The following is a 22,414-nucleotide window of genomic DNA, read 5'->3' as shown; positions in this document are numbered from 1 at the left end:
TTAGCTTTGGCTGTTGCAGCCATATTATATAATATATAGGTATTATATAGGTATTTAGGTATATCGCAGTATATTATCTTTTTGTCAAAAGTGAATATTATGCTTCAGTTCTCATAAGTTACTATTCCTGCTATTTATGCCAACTACAAAATAATGTTGCGAATTGCATTTTTCACAGATTTAAGATTTTATATTATAATTATAGTACGTAAATAGCGAACTTGACGGATTTTCAATCGTTGTATAGGTTTTTTTTTTAAAATAATTCATAATATGTATTTACTATGTAGTCTACATATTAATATTTTCTTAAACTTAATTTAAAAGGTCTGTTTTCTTGTTATAAGGCTGTTGATAAATCGACCAGGTTTGATTAAATAAAAGTCCGTTAGCAATGAGTCGTAACAGAATACGCGCTAAACTAAATTTTACGAAGGCCAAAAATGTAAAGGAATAAAGAGGCTGAAATTTAATGATGGTTTCTTTTTCTTTTTAATTAAATTTTTCTAGTCATAATGAATTTTTTTTTTTTTTGGCATCCAATGGATGTCTTTTATATATATTATTACAAGTACATAAAGGTCGTTTATAGTTGGATGGTAGACAGAACAGTCTCATTCTCTCGTTGTCATTTATCTCTTTCCATGTATCGTTTGCGTTCTGTCTCTCTCTTTCTCTCTCTCTCTCTCTTATCTATCTATGTCTGCTCGTACTTATAGTCTTTCGAATTGCACATAAAGTATTCTGTCGTAATCTTTTAAATCCTCCCACCCCGTATATCCATTTTACGAAAAACATAGTTATACGCCTATAGTCTACACCTGTAAGATATACTTGGCGGCTGATTATTATTTTCTATGATTGTAAAATATATCGCACGCGTAAGTTGTATATACCTACTTAAACCTACTGAATGTACATGTTAATACCGAAGAGTTATACCACTTATACCATTACATGGTTTAACTGATTTAAGGTTATACTGTGTGCACATTATTATACACCTATTTATCGTTATTGTACATAGCCTATCACTATTATCAGCGTGGACATATAAGATGGGATAGGTGACACAGCATATGTTGATAGCTCGGTGGTGTTATAGCTATTATATTATAATGAATATATTTACTTGAGTTCACTTTCAGGAAATTTAACGCTTGACAAACTAAATAGCATGGTGACATAAAGTATACCTACTCTATGAAACATACGACACTGATATTACATCGTCATTTTATAGTCTTGTTTTTGAAAAATTCTCGGTAAATATCTATGTAGGTATAATATAGTCTATAAATTTCAACGATGAAATTCATTCACTGCGTATTTTTTTGTCACCGAATATGACCTCTTTGCCCATCTGACTCAATAATTTAAATATAATATATAAATATTCATTGGTATTATATACGATACGCTGTCTAGTGTCTTTGCAGCAACCGTCTTCCAAATCGATATGTTATATCGTTATGTTACAACATCAGCTACACAACAAATATTCAATATTTACCGAAAATACAGTGGCAATATTTCAAACGTTCGTGCATATAATATAAATAATGAAAAAATTGGTATTAATTTTTTTTACGGAGTAATCTTTTACAGTCGCGGTTTCTTTGAAACAAAATAAAATCGCTAATTTTTGTAGTCACAGTAAAATCATGTCAACTTTCAATATTAACGATGAGAATGAAAATATTGTATAAATAAGTGGGTACGTGAAACTAATTTGTCATATTTAAAAACAAATAAATGTCAATCCATAAATTATTAAAGAGTTACACAATTGCTTCATTAATTTATATATTATAAATATTATAGTTTAATTAAAATGCTACAAGATAATAATATAGCTATTTGAAACATTCTGTGGTAAATATTAGTTATATAGTATTAACGAATACTAAATAATCGTATTTTAAATAAATTAATAATAATTGGCTAAATTTTTATTGCACAATTGTGAAAACTTATAAATAATTATATTGTTTTAAGGTTTAACAATGCATTAAGCTTTATCATTCTGGTAAAAATTTAAAATATTAAATATATAACAAACTGTAATGTTTCTTTTAAATTGTAAAGAGATACTTATTTTTACAAAATAATTTTTTCATATTTCAATACTTAGTACTTAATCAATAAAAAGTATTTTTTAACAATTTTTATTCGATACATAATTATATATTAATTAAAAAATATATATTAATAATATACACTTATTTGAATTTTAAAATCGGAAAATATATCATTGATCTTAACTTAATTGAGTTATAGTTTATGTGCTAATACATTTCTGCATATTATAATACTGGTAGAAATAATATTCCCCGTTTCCGTCGAGCTTATTTTACAAGTGTTAATTAGTAGTTTAATATGAAACATACATATTAGTTACATTTTCTGAAATGAATCATATTATAGTATCTAACAAACGTATAAATACCATATGGAATAATTGACTAGTTAGTTTTAAATTCTAAATAATAGTATATAATTATTAAGGTACGGATATTGTTGCATTTGCAATTTTTTTCTACTTTTTCAATATACGCTAAATACATTTTAAATGCGTGTCATGTAAGTGCGAACTAAAATCTAAAAGTTTTAAGTACAATATTTTGCAATTTTTGGATTTTTATTGCAATCGTATTGAATTTACTCATTTATACAACTATTTTAGTTGTATAGCCGACGCTCAACCGTCGTAATATCTATCTTATCTTATAAAATAAACATAATTGCAAGTTGGTATAGGTATTCAATACAGCACAAAAATAATTTGTGAAATATGACTATTTGACAATAATTATGCGTTATATTGTTATAATTTGCTATTCAACTACTTCGAATAGAATACTAAATTATTTAAATTTATATTTTTGGTAGAATTTTAGATTATAACTGTAAATTTAAAACATTTATAACAAAACGCTCTTATTTTTTAGTGCAATTTTTAATATTTTAAATGCAATTTTTGATGTTTTTTAGTGTAATACTGCAATCAATTTTACTAGTTTTTTAGTACTTGTACATCCATGCTCTAATAATTATGTAAAAATGATTTTTAGACTAATATTCATAGTTGCCAATATAATTATTTAAACTAGTTAATATTAAAAATAAATGTACTGGTTAATAAGAATAAAATAAATTAAATCAAATACCAAATGAAATTTTTAAAAAAATTTTTCGTATAACTTATGATTATTTATGTTCCAGTTTTTAGTTTTATTCTAAAAAAATTCAAATTTACCTATCTTTTTGTTTTGATACACTATTAAATACGAAATTTTATTTAAATTAATTTAACTATACTAGAAGATTATTAGCTTGTTCACTGATATTATTATAAACTGTAGAACATAACCTAACCTATTTTAAATTACGCGTACATATAATAAGAATTTACGCAGTGAATCACTTTTTCGCCGTTCGTTCTAAAGTTAATAATGTAATATAAATTAATAATGACTATTTAAAAACTGAAAGTTTGCATATATTATCATATAATCATTATTATGATTATGTTTTTTCTCGTAAAAATATATATTTATGTTGTTTTTGTTGTATAGAATGAATATAGATATGATTTTCTTTAAATATAAGATAAACTATATAGTAATTTTAATATGAAAATATTAACTATACAAAATAAATTGACGGTTCACTTTAACTACATTATTTCGTTTTACAGCTTCTATGTAAGTTTCAGAATTCAACTAGGGTATTATAGACTAATTTTCAGCAACTTTATTTTTAGTCCTTGAGAATTTTATCTTATTTATAAATTAATATTTCAACATAATAAAATACATTACATTACACATCACACTTATACAATAAGATTAAATTAATTTACTTTTTATTATAATAAATCATTAAGTTGAAACAAGCGGAATTAAATTTTCATACGTATTAAAAATACAATAAAGCTAAAAATCGTTATTTTTATTAATTTGAAATAAATAATACTGAACGTTTTTCATGTCATAACTGTAAAAATTTTCTTATAATTAATGGGTAGATTAGGGTAGTTATATAAATACTATCCTACTATCGTTAGAGTCGTGTAAGAAGTTAATATATTATTAGAAAAATGTAATTATCACTAAGCTATGTATATCTGGTGACTTAAAAGTCAATACAAATTATATAATTATATGGTATAAATATAATTAATATATATTATTATTATATTTAAATACTAATAGTTAAATAAACTATTTAATACCTATTTGTATAAAACATTGTATCATGAAATATACTTAGTTAAATAATGTGACAGATCATCTCCATTTAAAAAAATGTATTTTGTATACAATGATTTATTATTGAATTCATATTTAACATATATTTTGTTTTAGTCACCTATACGACACCTAATACATTAATGCAAACCAAGGTACCCAAATGCTCCATTTTTTTATTAAAGTTATAGTCGAGAAATAATATATTTTGACTTGCATTAATATCATTAGCATATTTTGTGAATGCTTTCAGAGTAATTTTATTAAAATAAAATAATAATTTTTGAATAAAATCTTTTGTGTATTGATAAATACATATGAGACTCTAACAACAAAATTATTTGAATTAAATTCTATATTATGTGACGTAAATATCCATTAATTGATTAATAAAAAAAAAACCTATTGTAACTTTTGATAATCAATTCCATTTACATTTTTTAACTTCTAAAAATTATTACTTATGTCTTAACATAGTTTACTTTCATCTAATAGGTACATTATAATATATAAATTATAAACTGGTAAAATTAATTATAACACATGGCATACAAACATTAGTATATTCATTGTTAATTACATCTTTAAAATGTTGCAATTATCTATATAGATATAAAAATTTTGTTCACTACATTACAGCTACCAGTTGCATACAGCTTTGATGTTATTAATGTATAGATTATACAAATTGTTGAAGATTTTTAAAGTACATTTTAACTTAAAACTATTTTTTCTATTCCCTATATACAGTACTAATACACCTAGACTATCTTTTTTTTTTAATTTTTTTCGAAAACGCTTAATTATTTATGACCGTTTGGTATTATTTTTTTTACATGGTATTTCTTTTTTTTTCTTGTCTACTCAAGAAAAGTAAAACATTGCCTGTGGTAAAATTAAAAAAAAAACCTATAATTATACGAACCACACAAAAGCAACTGATGTCGAAAAGTTTTGGTTACTCTAGACTATGAGATACACACACCTATTTAGCTATATACTCATATATATTATGAGTGACTTTTTAAATAGAGCCTATTTGTTCGTATGACGTCAATTTCAAATAGTTCACGTATTAAAAAAAAATTTGGCACACACACATTATATTCTAGAGAAAGAAAATCTTATTAGAAACTGTTTTATGGAAAGAAATAACTTGTACAAAAATATATGCAATGCAGTATATAACATATTTTTTCAGCGTAGCACAATAAATTGCGGTCTTTTATTTTTACTCATTCTTGTACATGACAATGCGAATTTTATAGCGGAAGTAAATACACCTATTTATGACGCCTACTTATTTTTATATTTTACGCTGTTAGTATGGATCTACTATTTACTCTTTTATCATTCATTATATACAATACCTATCACATAATAAAATGTATACATAACACAAACCATCGACAATTGATAATAAGAATAACAAAGACGCGTGTTATGTTCAATATAATGTAATAATGTATCTATTTAATAAATGTTTAAGACTAATCGAGTTTCGTGTTTAAATATGTTTAGAAAGATCTGTTCGCATCCAAGCTAGAAACGACCGAATCAAACGCAAGAGATAGAAAACTTTCGTCGTCGTCCAGTGGCAGTATGAAATCCAAATGGTTGAAGGCCATCAAAAGCCTGAAGACGACTAGTGGGCCAACTAATAACAATACTACACAAAAGGATGAAAAGTGAGTCGTTATAATAATTTATTATAACATATGTATTATAATACTCAACTAAAATTGTTTAATTAGACCAAATAATAGTAGGCACTAGGCACGTCTTAGATTTCCATAACATAATATATACATATATTAATTACCTACTATTTTTTTCTCAATCAATTCGTATTCTTCATAGGAGATACTAATAATGTATATTAGTGTTGGTTATTAATTTTTTTTCATAATTTACAATAATATATGTTATATCCTCAATCTAACGTAGTTAACAAGACATTTTTAACATATTATACAAAAGTAGGATAATTAAATATTAATCAACAATCTCATCGGTCGATTAAAATCTTTTATACTTATCTTATTATTACTAAAGTTATAGTAGAATTTGATGTTTAACATTTGCAGGTACCTGTTCAAACATAATTTATTACAATTAGCTTGGACACTAAGTCACAAACTTTGTAAAACATAGGTATAGAAGTAATAATATAATATGTGTGTATACGTAAAAGACAATCTGTTTAATGTATTATACACTTTTTCTAAGTTAATCTTTGTGATTTTTGAAAAATAATTATTTTTTTAAGGTAAAGTATTTAATTATATAGTTTAAAATGTATGTTATCATTAACAAAAAAATAAAAATGTATAATCACATTATGATAAAAAAACAAACAAGTTACATACATAATCAGTGACCCCTCCCGAAATTTTTCCGAAGCTTTGTATAATAACCTAAGTACTTATATTAAGTATATATATTGTAATAATGTAACCCTCCCCCTGAAATTTTTTTCTTGTTGCGCCACTGTACATAATACGGTATTCGGAATGACATTCGAATTGCGTTTATAAATTATATTTTGTCCGAGTTGCATCTGTAGTTTTATCGTGACATATTCGAATAGCGTCCGTGATTTTTTCACAACATGCATCAGTTACATTCTGGTTAATAATATTAATATATACATATTTTCCTTCCCGTTTTTAAAGAACGAAGACTATCATTTATATAAATGGTGCGGTTAAAAATATAATATATATTAGGTATTAAAAATTATTAATTGTTTTAAAATGTATATGATTTTTTTTTTAATTTTATAATACGGGCACATTTTTGTACGCCAATTTTTGAACGAACTTAAGACGTGATATATTTTTGTTTCATACTGAGTCATAATATTTTTAGTAAAATATTTTTTTCTACATCCTCTCTTTATTTAAATTACCATTTCAAAAATGTTTGGAAAGCAAATTTGTTTCCATTAATAATTAATACAATATTATTATTTTTTTTTTTCCCTAAACATTTTAAATATACTACGATTTTTCATTATCATATTATTAAGTGAATGTCGCAATGTAACTGATACTAATAACATAAACAAAATTAGTTTTTAACAATGAATTATAAGGTGGCATTTACAGATAAGGTATCAAAATAGGGGTTATCTACGAGTTTCTTACCAAATTTGTAGAAATAGAATAACAATATTATTGTTGCAGACGCAACTCGAAACAGTCGCTGAAAAACTACGGACGCTAGGTTGTCGTGACGTATATTTTCGTTTTTGGACGAAATTCGTATGCAACCATAGTATTATATAAATTATAAATACTTTAAATAAAAAAAACATATTCTTTTTCAAAAGCAAAAAATTGACTTAAAATAGTGTGGCTTTTTAATTTTGGATCACGTCATTTATGTCGAATTATTTTTATTTAATATCGTATAATATACATTTCATATGTAATATAACACCGTGTAGAGTATATTTTATGTATAAATAGGACTGATGAGATTGGGCGTCTAGATAGATTAACGTTTAGTCAAATAAGTAGTCCGCGGTCGTGTAGCCTACGGCTGCTAATGAGCTTACAACTCGAATTCATATACATATATGTATTATATTATATACTCGAAAATCTTATCACGCCAGCACAGTAATCGGATACCTACGTCCCAGACACTTCAGTGGATAGGCCTAAGAACATAATATATAACTACAGAAAACAAGACAATAATATAACTTTACAAATTGTGTGTCACGAGCTTACTGAGATTATTATACTATGGTTTTTTCGCGCGTGGAAAGAGAATCAATTCTTTTTACTGATGCAACCGCAAAATTATTATCGCGGATTGTTTACCATCATATAAACATCGAAAACAATAATTTATCACAACGAACAATTCTTAAATGCACTTAAATACTTATTGTACGGTAAAGTCGATCATTTGATCTCTGCATTAGTAGATGGATCATTAAAACAATATTTTTAAATTTTATTATAGATTCTAACGGTTTATAAGAAAGCCGGATTCAACGCCATATTTTTGAATTTTTCTAGTACCATATAATAAGTATTACACGAACCTTCCTAATCATTAAGAAATTACATTAAAAAAATAAAATGATTTTTTTTTCATCAAAATATAACCGACATTATCTAATTTATATCACTTAAAGTATTAAAACAGATATAATGCTATTCACGTACATAAGTTATTTATATACCTATACAGTAGTATAAACTGTATATCATTTTAGGTAATATGTTTCACTATAAAACTAATAATCAAATATGTAAAATTTTAATTTTATTATATTCCAAATACCTTTAGTGCTTTAGTAAGAATTTAAAAGATTTAATCTAAAAAAATATTGCGCATAAACTGTACAAAAGTTCAGTTTTGGTAAGTGATTATAATAGTTTTTCAAATTTACAAGGTAAATGTACATTTTTTTCTAAACTTGATTACAAAAATTACATTAACAAAATTCAAAATAATTTGAAAACTCATCTTAAGCAATTATGGAAATACATAAATAACAAACGATACAACAACATTGTGCCTAACGGTATGCATTATAACAATGAGCAATTTAATAATGTTTCCGATATAACTAATGCTTTTGCTAAATATTTCTCGAGTGTATATGAAAATTATGATCTTGTTAATTCCATCAATAATAATCTTTCAAAAGTATTTTCCTCTGTTTTGCACTCTGTTTCGATTGACTTAATTGAAGTATTCGAATCTTTTAACTCTCTGGTCTCCTTTTCAAGTCTTGGTCCTGATTTAATACCCAACATATTTTTAAGAAACTGTTAGTAGGTTATTTCTATATCCTTAGCATATTTATTTAATCTATCTCTCTCCTTTTGTACTTTTCCAGACATATGGAAAATCAGTTTCATTCGCCCTATCAATGCCTTCTTCTGATTTGTTTAACGTTTCTAATTACTGCCCAATATCGCTGCTTTCTCTCATTCCTAAAATGTTCGAATTTTTAGTTGCTATTATGCTATGGATCGAATGCTGATGTTATTATATATACCAATTTCACCTAAGCATTTGATAAAATTAATCATCAAATATTATTTGAAAAGTTAAAAAAAATAAGAATCTGTGATCCTTTTCTTTCATAGCTTAAATCCTTTATTGAGAATCGTTATCAAATAGTTGCTTATAAAGAATACTGGTCTACTCTGTAACACGTTTCATCAGATGTTCCAAGATTCACATCTTGCACCCATGTTATATTTAATTCTTATTAATGATATAACTTGCCAAAATAACTCTATATTAATGTTTGCTGATGATATCAAAATTTTTCATAAAGTTAACTGCAGACTTGAAGCTGAGTTGTTCCAATCTGACTTAAATGCTCTTTATACGTGGTGTACGAAAAATAAATATAATCTGAACATAAAAAAATGTCAGGTAATGGCATTTATCAGAGATCTCGCAGTTAATAAATTTGGTTACTATGTCAATGGTGAAATTTTATAACGAACTATTGGTCCTCTTTTATTCAAATTTGATTTTCATATTAACAATATTGTTTTTAAATCCAACAAAATAATAGGTTCATTATTTGTAATTTTTCAGACTTTAAATAAATTTGTACTAAAATCCATTTATTGTTCACTGATACGTTCTATCTGTAAATATGGCTTAATTTCATGATCACCATACCAAATAAGCTATACATTGAAATTGAAAAAAATACAGTAAAAACTTTTCATACAAATTTTCTATTCCTAGGGATCCTTACTCTTCATACTTCCCTCTCTTGGCTATTCTTAACCTTGTAACACTGGAATGCCGTTAATTACAATTAGACTTATATTTTGCGTATAAACTTTTTTCTGAAATAATTAATTGTCCTGATTTCTTGTATATTTTCTACTTTCATTTCCTACGCGTAATACTCGAATTATAAATACATTTTATATGAATACGGAAATACCAAACTACGCTAAAAACTATCCCAGTAACAGAATAATGCAATTTATTAATGTATTAAATATTGATTTTTTTTTGTTTTGCTAAACTTTCATTTATTCAAAACTAATTTAATTACATTTTTATTAATATCTTATATTTTAAATGTACTTTAATATGTTATATTTATTTATATTTAACATTTATCATTAAATATGAACGATTGTTTTTGTGCTCTTCATCTGTAACTGGGCCTAGGCCGTTTAAAATTATGTAATACAAAAAATAAAATAAAAATATTATACTATAAAAAAAATTACAAACAACAAAATTAAAGCTAGAATATTGAATTACTGATAGTGATCACTGATCAAACATGTAAATTATGTTTTACATAATATAACATAAAATTGTTATAAATATATAACATGATTATACTAAAAAAAATTGTATATATTGTTACCTAGAATTCAAAATATCAGAGTAGAAAAAGTAAATTCTCATTTTAAAACATAAGTTTGTAACACTACATGACATTCTTTAAAAGACAAAAAAAAAAATAAGTAATTAAGTAATTTATAATATGATTTTTAAGTATTTTAAAATTTCAAAAATTAAAATTTTTAAATATTAATTATTAAAGGATAAAAGGTGGATGATTACACTTGGTGCATCATTCTCTATGAAGTATGATAAATTGAAATATGATTTTTATTGTCATAATAATTTAAGTTAAAATTTCAGTTTCAGAATCGATTTCAATAAAATATTTTCTGAAATACTATTTTTATAAATTAAACATTTTAATTCTGTGTTAGAAATAAATGTGCTCATAAAGAAATATTTATCCCTTGAGAGTACTGGGAATTAATTCTTGGAACTAATATTGTATAACTCCATCATAAAATATGTCTTATCATTTCTTTAGGTACCTGGAAATTATAATAGCTCATACAAAAATATTACCTTTTTAGTTAATTTTTTAGTAAATAAACGTAAGTATGTATGATTGTTGATTTTCTATTGGTAAACATTATCAATTACAGTGTTAACTACTTTATTACAAAAGTTTTTTTTTAGTAACAATCGTTCAACAAAAGTTCTTGAGTACCATTTTTTAAAATAAAAATTCATCTCATTTAATGTTAAAAATGTAATTTAGTCGTATAATTATAATTAAATAGTAAATATTTTTAATATTTATACACTCTATATTATGTATTATCCAATACAATTTTTCCGAGACAAGTAGTTATTTTTATAATAATATGAATTCGAGTTGTAGTTTAATTAACCAACTTAGTATCATTATTTAATATATTGTATATTAATTTAGTTGTTTTTTTATTCAGCTTTACTAACATAATGTTTTGTGTGTTTTTTTTTCATTTTTTTGTTTGGCTGTTTGATGTGTGCTCTCGCCAAATAAAAAAAAATTATTATACTTATACCTCGATAAAAAAAAAAGGAAACACCAAATGTACCACGCGGTATCAACCATAATTGCAATGAGGTAATTGTTTTATTATTATTGTTTGTATTTTATACTATTATTGTTATTATTATGCTCACATATTGTACATTACAGGATATTATATTAAATGCATATAATATATATAAGGTATATTGTCGGACCGGTCATAACAATATTATAATAACAATTAATAGTAATGGGTATTTCCTATAGCTATTCTTTAAAACTTTATATTTTTTTTTTTTTTTTATTACGCCGGCCATCGATATAAACCAAAAATTACATTATAAAAGTCTTTCAACAACTTTTTTCACGCCTTTTTACAAAATATGAAGATTTGAGCGAGAAATATATAGTTCCAAAATGAAACACAATATTTTGGATCGATCATACATAGCTTTCAGAGGTCTCGGTCATCATTTATGTATACCTACCATTGATGTGTACGTTCTTGTATGGATGATGTACATAAATATTTCCCCTCAGGACGCTCCTGGGTATATATATAATATGATAAAAACAAAAACAAACCGTCAAGTTAAAAATAAATTAATAAAACATGATAAATTTAAAAAAAAACCGTTTTTGGGCATGTGTTTTTATTTTGCATAATTTTATAATCGTAAATATTATAAGATCATGACCTACAATTTCCATATTGTTGATGTATACAACACAACTAACACCGCTTTTTTAAAAGTTCTGTTAAATTATTATAAATATATAAACATTTACTCATCGATCGCGTAAAATAAAAAATTTACAGTTCATTTGCGTTTTAATGCCATTGGCCAAAGATACATAGTTGTCGCATGACATTTAGTATCGGAAATATCTGAATAATGTATGTTGACTCCGTAGTTTAACCGTTGTTGACAAAATGTCAACAGCAAATTTATATACGCATGTGTCCACATATTCCAAATTTAATATTTATTAGAAAATAATATTACTCACCGAATTGGTCATAATAATAGTTTCAACTAAGGACGAAATTTTTCGGGACTGTCAAATAATATGTATAATATGTATAATTTATATAAAATATATATATTTTAAATCACTGTAGTTCAATAAATATTTTTTTAGTCATTTTTTTTTCTGCACGCTATTTTTTTTATTCTTTCTTTGCGAAGTAATTAATATTTCAATATTATTTTACGTAGAGATGTAGTAATTATCAAAAATTAGTAATTGAAAGTAATAATATATCACACGAATATTACAGAAAAATCAAAACTCGTTAAAATTATCACAAGGATTTTAATATTATTACTAAACAAGTAATTTATATATATATATATATATATAATTATTCCAGTCTGTTATGAGTTTATGACTGTTATAAATTCTGAACAAATTAAATATTTTCAATAAAAGTCTTATCAATAGATTTCTTATAACTCAGAAGTGTGTATAAGCTTATTTTGTCAACCCTTATAAGTTATAGGTCGCTATAAGGTAGCTCGCATAAATTAAATTTTTTTATGTTGTCATTAGTTACAGATAATAAAATAGTTATTAACGATTAGCTATAATTTTTTGTATTCTATTATATTTTGTCATTCAGTATAATTCAATGCTATTACATATACCTTGTGTATGGTTGATGTTTATTTAAAAAATAATCCTAATTTGAAAGTGACATCGTCTTTTTTTAACTTTGAAAAATTCTAGTCAAACTTAAGCAAAACCAGTTGTATAATAACGTATTTAAATAATTTTAATATTTTTCTTTAACTCTATAAAACACTTTACCAAATTGTTAAACCTAATGATTTACTTTTAGGACACCAATAGAGTCAGATCAGATTCTATAGTACCCATGAGGCTGTGATCATCATAGGCGCTGACTCCACAGGGACAAAATGAGCGATCGCCCCCGTGCATTGATTTAAGGGCAAAAGTATTATTTCGCCCTCGTTGTGTACAACAATAATTATTTGGTTAAAATACCAGATTATAATATGAAAAAATGCATCAGAACGACAGAACATCGATGACTATATATTTGTATATTACCTAAATAATATGATCATCGATAATAATTATAAACACTATAGATCGCTCACTATTATTTGGTTTTATATTTGGTCTAAAAATACATCTGGTATTTCAGTTTTTTTCCGGAATGTAGAGACGGAATTTATTTTATTATATAAAATTAAAATAACATACATGCATAATATTTTATTTTACACCCTAGAGGAGAATTAAAAGAGGGGTAGAGGACAAACCGGTAATTACTCCTCTTGATCAGCAAATTTCAGTATACTACAGAATTTTTTTCGCTTAATAAAGGAAGAGGAGGTTGCCCCCGCTCTAATATTTAAAAGTCGGCGCCTATGGTGACCACTTAGTACATTCACAGAATTATTAGGTTTTACGCATAATTATGCGTAATTATTCAAATTACTTACGAAATTAAAAAATATATTTTTATACGTACTTAATATCTTTATGTACAGTTTTATATATATCTTCTATTATTGGTATATATTATATATATAAGCATAATGTCAAATTAATATTTTTATATATTTAAATGTCAGAAAAAAAACGGATTAATAATTCTCGTGACATTATCATAAAGACGTAATACATCATTCTGTGCAATATTACTTAGTCCGAACCAGGATAAATAAATAATTCGGTCGAGCAATATATATATATATTAATTCTTGCTTGGTTATATACATAAACGTGGGATATAACGTATAACTCGTATAAGTATCTAACGAAAATACTTTTTGCTTCCCTTTTGGTCTGCTACGGATTGATAGAAATGAAAACGCATTCTGACACGGCAAAAGAGAAATTACAACATAATATGCACATCATTTTACAAATGTACATAGATTACGAATTATAATAAATATATCCAAAATGACGCCTTACAATGCTCATATTTTAGTATAGTTAATTTATTTTATTCAATTTTCAAATAAATATTGTAAAAATGTGAAAAATTATAAATAATAATCTTAATCATTCGAAAAGAGGATAAATTATATAGAATATATTTTTACCAAATAATACGTTGATTTTTTAGATCGTAAATCGAGCAGAGATTGCCATTACCGACTGAACACCACAGCAGTTTAATATACAGGGTGTCCCGCGAAGATTTACCCATTGCAATATCTCCTGAAATAATGGAGATATCATAATTCTGTTTTTTTTAATAAGATTCGCAAGGACAAGAACTACAAATATTTCATGTTTTAATTTATTTTTATGTTTTGGTAAAAAAGTTAAAAAATGTATTTTTTTATTTAATTATTTAAAAAAATTGAAGATAGCCATTTTGTAGAGTTTTTTTTTCCTGAAAACATTGACGTTTTAACATTTTAATTTCATCAATTTCCTAATTTTTAATATTTTTTTATAGTTTCGAAAAAATTACGAATTATTTAATACGATAGTGCCATAGTGGTCATTGTATCAAACATGTGGTCTGCGTGCTCGTACGGCTGGCGAACGGGTTTCAGCGTGGCTCGCAATAAATGTCATATTCTATTTCTTCAACATTGTTAAATTTTGAAATAAAGTTAATAACTATTGTACAAAATATCAATATGTACATTTTTGTTATACCTAGTATTAAATACGGTTATATTATAATAATTATAATAAATAGATAAAACAAATGTATTTTGTTTACTTTGAATTTTGTAAAAAAAGGTGTTTTGTCTGCCAACGTATAAATACGTAATAGTTAATATTTTATGGCTTGTTGGTAATTTGAGTATGGCATAGCCCATAGTTTAAATACCTAATTTAATGTTTTGATATTATTATCTTGTCCTATTTTTTGTCAAGACATAAACATAATAATAATTTCACAATTTTTTCGAAACTAGAAAAATATTGAAAATTAGGAAATTGATGAAATTAAAATGTTAAAACGTCAATGTTTTCAGGAAAAAAAAACTCTACAAAATGGCTATCTTCAATTTTTTTTAAATAATTAAATAAAAAAATACATTTTTTAACTTTTTTACCAAAACATAAAAATAAATTAAAACATGAAATATTTGTAGTTATTGTCCCTGTGAATCTTATTAAAAAACCAGAATTATGGTATCTCCATTATTGCAGGAGATATCGCAATAGGTAAATCCTCGCGGGACACTCTGTATATATTAATAAGTATATTCATTTATCATTACAATTTTTCTTAATAACTTTTTATTTTTGTAACGAGGTAATCCATACATTAACACCGAATAGTTTTGGTAAAATGCATACAAAACCAAAAGTAATTTACTTAATTCTGGCGGCGATAACCCATTATATTATGTCAGCCGAATCTTGACATTTTATGAATATGAAATACGTTATTATACATACATAAATTGTTAAGATATAGATAGAAATTGATAAAAATAATAAATAATTATATATTTGTACACAAATTTACAGTGTACCACACATATCTTGTTCAAAAAATTAATCTTATGAGAACAAAATAAAGATATTCGCATCTTTTGCTATATTATATTATGAACCCACGGTAAATTTTCTCACAAAATATTTCTAATCTAAATTTAGCTCCAAGTAAACATTAGTGTCAAAACCAGAATCATCTTTAGTTTATTTGCAACTGTAGAATACAATAATATTATCATTATAAATACAGACAGCACCAAACTTCATTAAATATATACATATTATTTACCGACAGAGACTGATCATTTTGGCGTGTTGTAAAATAATTTTAAAAATGTCAAAATAATTTATTCAGTAATATTAATATGATTCTAATTTAAAATTAAACAAACATGCATTCAAAACATCAAATCCATGATATTTAACATTTGTCACGTAGCATAATATATATGTATTTGTATTTAACAAAATAAAAAGTATAAATATGTTGTAATTTATCCAAATAAATAAAACAATTATAAATCCATATTAATGTAGTACCAAATAATAATAATAAAAAAAAGTTAATTTTTTTTTTGTGAAAAATCATATAAATTTTAATAATTACATCAAAATATATTTTTAATTAGGTATAGTTAGATACAAACTATACTAAAAACTGATTAAAAATCTTAAACTTATAATATAATAGGTAGTTAAATTTAATTTTATTATAATTTAACTATATAAATATATGTAAAACGAATGTAACAGGTTTACATAATTACATATAAGGCATTTTTTTAATGTTACAAATAAACCATCACAAAGTAATTTGAAACAACTCGATTGTAAATGCAAATTAATAAACATTTATTTTAGTCAACTTTTTAAGTCAAACCATTTCTTTTATTTATGTAAAATTTTAAATTTTAAACAAATTCCTACTAGAAGTTTTTCCATCTGATAATATTGTCTATAAATCTACTATTTTATTTCACGATTAATCACTCCTACGATTATCTTTTCTAGAATCTATGTTTCTTTACTTTAAACCAGTTTAAAATATTGGCTAGATTTTCCGGAAAATAAAATTTTGGGAGTTCTCCGAGTGCGTCCCGAAATTACCTTTTTTTTTTATATTTCAAGTACGTCAGAAATAAGGTAACACCCGAGTGCGTCTCAAAAAAAGAAAGTCATATTTTTGACATAGCCTTAGTGTGTTCCAGTTAATTTAGAGTTACCTAGGGTAGACCAAGAAGATTAACTGGCTTACACCCCAAAAATATTTTGTGATTCTTATTCATGATCCAACATTTCCAGTACTTCAAAATCGTAGCTGTAAAAATTAATTACCTATAAAGTATTATAGTTTTAGATTTGAACCACAATATTCGATCGTAAATTCTGTATATTAAATAAATACCTATAGCTGTGGACGGAGGATGCACTTGGACTACAAAAAATGTAAAAACAAGAAACAGGACGCACTCGGGATATCCACCAAATGTTTAAAACCAGTGTTCAAATAACTGTCGTCATTGAATAAAAATATATTACGTATATAACTAAAGCGATGAATTGTAATAACTTATAATCACACAACAACATATATTTTAATAAATAAGGATAACAACAAACAAACTAAGTTTAAAGTATTTAAAATATTTATAGACATTTTTTGACTAAAAATAAATAAAAATTATATATTTTGAACAATTGTAATATTTACCTATTTTATTGATAATTTATGTTTAATATTTAATATATTCTTTCATGCATCATATCCACAGCTCTAGTGATCTGGTGATTAATATATTAACCTGCACATTATATACTTCATATTTAATTGATTTAGTATTACGTCAAGTATTAATTGAAATAAACCACCTCATGTGAGGTCGTTTCCTACAATTAAAACCAAACATTTCACTATTTAAAAAATATAAATTGTAATAAAATTAAGATCACAAAACTTTATGCAACAATTCATAGTAAAATTAATAATAATATTATCTTAGACGCCGCTACGTAATGTCGAAATCGTCCAGTCTACATGTATGACGTGTTAAGGCAGTATTTTCACCCTATAGTCATAGTATAGTGAGTATTTTTCTTGAAAATCATCTGTGGTAGAACCCACCACCCGCGTCTTTTGTCCCGCGTGACCTTGATCGGAAAATTCGAAATAACAACCTTCACCACCCTTTGTGACTAACAGATGTTGCATTAAGCGTGGAAGTATTTTCACTGTTTCCCTACTACTAGTTTTCCACCACGTCTGCACCTGTACTGAGTCCCTTGACAACCGCCGTACCTAGCCCCAACGACTTTTTTCACTATTCGTATTGATGGGTACACGAGGATATTTTTTTAATGTATTATATGCATTTTATTACTATTTTATAGAAATAAATCGCTTAATAAATACATTTTAAATAATATTTGGAAACCACCATAGTATACATAATTCATGCTACTTCCATTGTGACTTAATAATATAGGGAAATACAATATTGTAAAGTGATTTCGTGTCATATAGGTTTTGTTTTTTGATGCCATGTTCAACTTTTTAGCATATTTTGAAGTTCCTGAGACTTTAAATGTACTAGTTCTAACCTAAACTAACCTTACCTATTTTATTGTGTTAAACATATATATTAGTATCTAAAAATGTACAATATACATTAAGTAAGTAATTAATATTAGTTCAGTACTTAATATTTGTATGGGAAACGCACAGGCAAATATTATATAACACTTTATAATATAAATTAAAAATAATAATTGACTTTTTCTAAACATATAAGACCTATGCAAAAATATTAAAAACGCAGTAGTCGAACAATGTTATATTAAGTTCATATTCTATGAAGGCTCGTATATCCATTATTCAGTCACTCTATTATGAATTCCCCTGTCCAATCATCCGCTAGTTATAGAATAATTGTTTCATGATTTTTATTTGCACATAATATGTTTTCAACGGAATTTGACAATATGTATTTTAGAAACCATTAATAATTTGCACCACAGTAATCATATTTATCAACACACAACTAGATATTCTAAAAATAATAGATAATACTTTATATCACTCATTAAAATAATGGTTAACCTTCACGTTTGATCAAATGTGATAATCGCTATAAACACTGAGTTTGGATTTACAATATTCTGATTTAAATTTATATAATACTGATATCTTGAACTTTTTAAAATTTGTCATAAGTCTTTACTTATAATCTTACATTACGATTAGAAATTATATCTAAAATTATGGATGGTTTTGAAATATCGTCAACAATTTTAATTTTATTAATGTTGATTAGATACAAAATATAATACGCATATTTCCCTCCCTAGCCATAATTCCAATCCGAAAAAAAAAAAGGTAATAATGTTTTTAATCATGGTAAAATGTTTTCAAACCAACACTGAAAAAAACATGTTTCATTTTCTTAATATAACAGTTTATTTATACTCCTGTTGTTTTTTTTTTTTTTTTGTAATAACACATTTTTTTCATATAATTAAAATTAAATACTACTTGTTATGGAGATAAACTATTTATTCGTAATAGCCCATAAAGAATTAGTCTATAACATTCGTGTTATTTTTTAAAATTTTACGTTAATTTCGTCCTCAAGTTAGATTTTGAATGAAACTTAATAATTATAAAAAAACGATCATTAAAATTTATTAGGCCTTTTAAAATATCATTGTTTATAATTCTTTTACTACGAATATTTTATAAATTGTACCTATTTAATTTATATTATGGCCCAAAGTCTATCTTAATAGTTTATCATTCAAATAATTTAATTTACTTTATTCGTTTTGTTTAAACGTAATACATTAATTACCTGACCTCACTAAATTATTTAAGTTATATTAGTAGTAGTTAGATGATATAACTTCATCAAAACATTGAGAGTATACATATATATTTAACATCTATTAAGTATAATCATACTTTTACAGATATATTATAGAAACACTAAAATAACTTACTTATATTGTTCTTATTATATTCAAAGATTTATTAACGTTCGGTTACAAAACAATTTTTACAAATATTAAATTTTCCTGAATGAGAATTGAATTAGTCAATTAAAATAGGAAATAGTTGAATCATATAATATTCTTTATTAGTTGTTATTTTATATGATAATAAACGAATACTGATTTTTTTTTTAATTCATTGTTAAATTATTTATTTTTTATTTTTTATTAATTTAATATAAGATCAAAGATTGAACAGTTTTAAAATCAAAACATGATTTAATTTTAAGTATATTATCTGTATTTAATCTTATATAAGATCAATAATGTCAAATAATATTCAAAAGATTGCTGAAAATGATACCAATAAAAATGATAATATGTAATTCTGTAACGCGCAGTTAAAAATCAATATACAAAAAAAATTCGAATAAAATATTAACCAAATTTTAAGTAGAGTAATTCTGACTGATTACACTTAGTACACATCATGTGAAATTAATTCTGTTATTTTATGTATGAAAAAAATATGATAAACACGCTAACTCAGCGTTCTACAATATTCTATCATTATTTTTTTTTACTTTTATTTGTTTATACCACTATTAAATTTTGATTTCGAAACCACAACATATATTATCTATTATATAATCTACAATCGAATATATTCACAACTAATTAAATAAGTATAAATATGAAATTTGGTAATGATTTATTTCTTCAATGTTTTATATTTATGTTGTAAGTACGTGCATTTTGATATATTTTTAAGTTTAAAATGAAGGTATACATGTAATTTAAAATAAAAATATAATACCGAATAATTTTGTCAATAACAGGTATAAATATTATATTAATTTAAATTACTAATAATATCAATGATAAAAATAAGGAAAATATATAAATTAATATAAATATAAACATTATTGATATAATATGTACTTTAAACTTTTCTATAATTATAAAGAGTATTTAAAGAAAAATAATCACTGTAATACTGTTCTATAGTATACCTACAATAATATATAAGCATAATATGTTTACATTAAAAAATAATGTGTTAGAATAACAGTAGTTTCCTTTCGATGACATAAATACTTGATCACTATTTTTTATTAAAACTATTTCTTGTCCGAATAATTTAATGAACGCATTATTTATAACATTGAGAGCATAATTTTTCTTATAGTCATATTCTATATTTATTATATTGTAATATTTTTTTAACAAACACCTTATATTATTTGGCACGTTTAATATTTTATAATGGTTATTATTAGGTAAGTATTTACTAAGGATTAAAGAATTTATTAGATTTAACCCACTGTATCATATAAAATATCATGACAATAATGGTATTTATTATTAAAATTATTAATTTTATTATCGTCAGTACAAAATAATAAGCAATACTCGTCAGTAATGTGTTTATTATTTAAATTTAATGCGTTTCAATTGTATTAAAAAATGTTCCATATAATAATGCAAATTTCAAAAGCCCAAAAGCTTTCTTAGAATACAAATGCTTTTGTACCATTATGCGTAGAAGAAACATTTTATTTTCTCAGTATCCTTGTAAATTATTTTCTTTACTAAGAGTATTTTGAAAGAAAAAATAGCACTTTCCAAGTTAGACCTTTACTGATGTAATAATAACAGCGCTAAAAAATATTATATTGCGATTTTTAATTTTGATTCACTAATCAATGTGTAATTATAATTATTATTATTCCTTACTAAATAATTGAATAACAGCTAAATATCAACGTTAGTTAAAATGATTTACAAAAAAAATATTTTTTTTCATATGTAAAATGTCTATGTATTAAAAAATAAATTATGTATTCTAATTTTATTTCGAAATCGATAAATTTTAACAAATTTGTGCTTAAATGGTTGTAGTATTACACGGTTTCAATGAAACATAATATAGTAAAGTAATAATTTTAGTTAATAATTAACATCAAATCATTGAGTAAGTTAATTTTAATGAATATTGAAAGTTTTTTACTATCCAGTAAATTACATATTTAACTAATATGATTCACATGTATACGGTATAGTGTATATAATATAAAAATTCCAAACTAAATTATTTTAAATCAATCTAATATGTTATGGAAATCCAAAATAATACTTTTACTTTCTATTACAGGTTTCTCTTAGTATACATAACCCAGTAAAATAATTCACTTTTAAAAACGCACGCATTACGAGTGGCTAGCGCTTGAGTTGAAATATATTATATATAATGATTATGTTCAAAAAGTATCACACCACATACTATTCGCCACGTGGCAACGTAGTCACGAGAGAAATCTAAAATGTTCATACCTATAATTCCTTAATGAAATTAAAAAAAAATTTAATTATAACTCAGATGAACAACTGACGG

The 22,414-nt window shown here is 24.5% G+C and overlaps 1 protein-coding gene across 8 annotated transcripts in view; it reads left to right on the top strand.

Moving 5' to 3' along the window:
• LOC113553593 (protein vav) overlaps positions 1–22,414 on the top strand; it is a 279,163-nt gene that overhangs the window by 203,238 nt on the left and 53,511 nt on the right. For 7 of the 8 annotated variants that reach the window (XM_026956994.1, XM_026956993.1, XM_026956992.1 and 4 more), the window contains exons 11-12: positions 5,775–5,941; positions 11,638–11,682. In XM_026956994.1, coding sequence (XP_026812795.1) covers positions 5,775–5,941; positions 11,638–11,682 — 212 coding nt within the window. The remainder of the gene's footprint in view (positions 1–5,774; positions 5,942–11,637; positions 11,683–22,414) is intronic. The other variant, XM_026956989.1, reaches the window with a different exon arrangement.

Source organism: Rhopalosiphum maidis, chromosome 2, assembly GCF_003676215.2.
Source record: "Rhopalosiphum maidis isolate BTI-1 chromosome 2, ASM367621v3, whole genome shotgun sequence".
In the NCBI taxonomy this organism is placed as follows: Eukaryota; Metazoa; Arthropoda; class Insecta; order Hemiptera; family Aphididae; genus Rhopalosiphum; species Rhopalosiphum maidis.
Note: the sequence above shows the minus strand (reverse complement) of the source record. Positions and strands in the feature narration are given on the sequence as shown.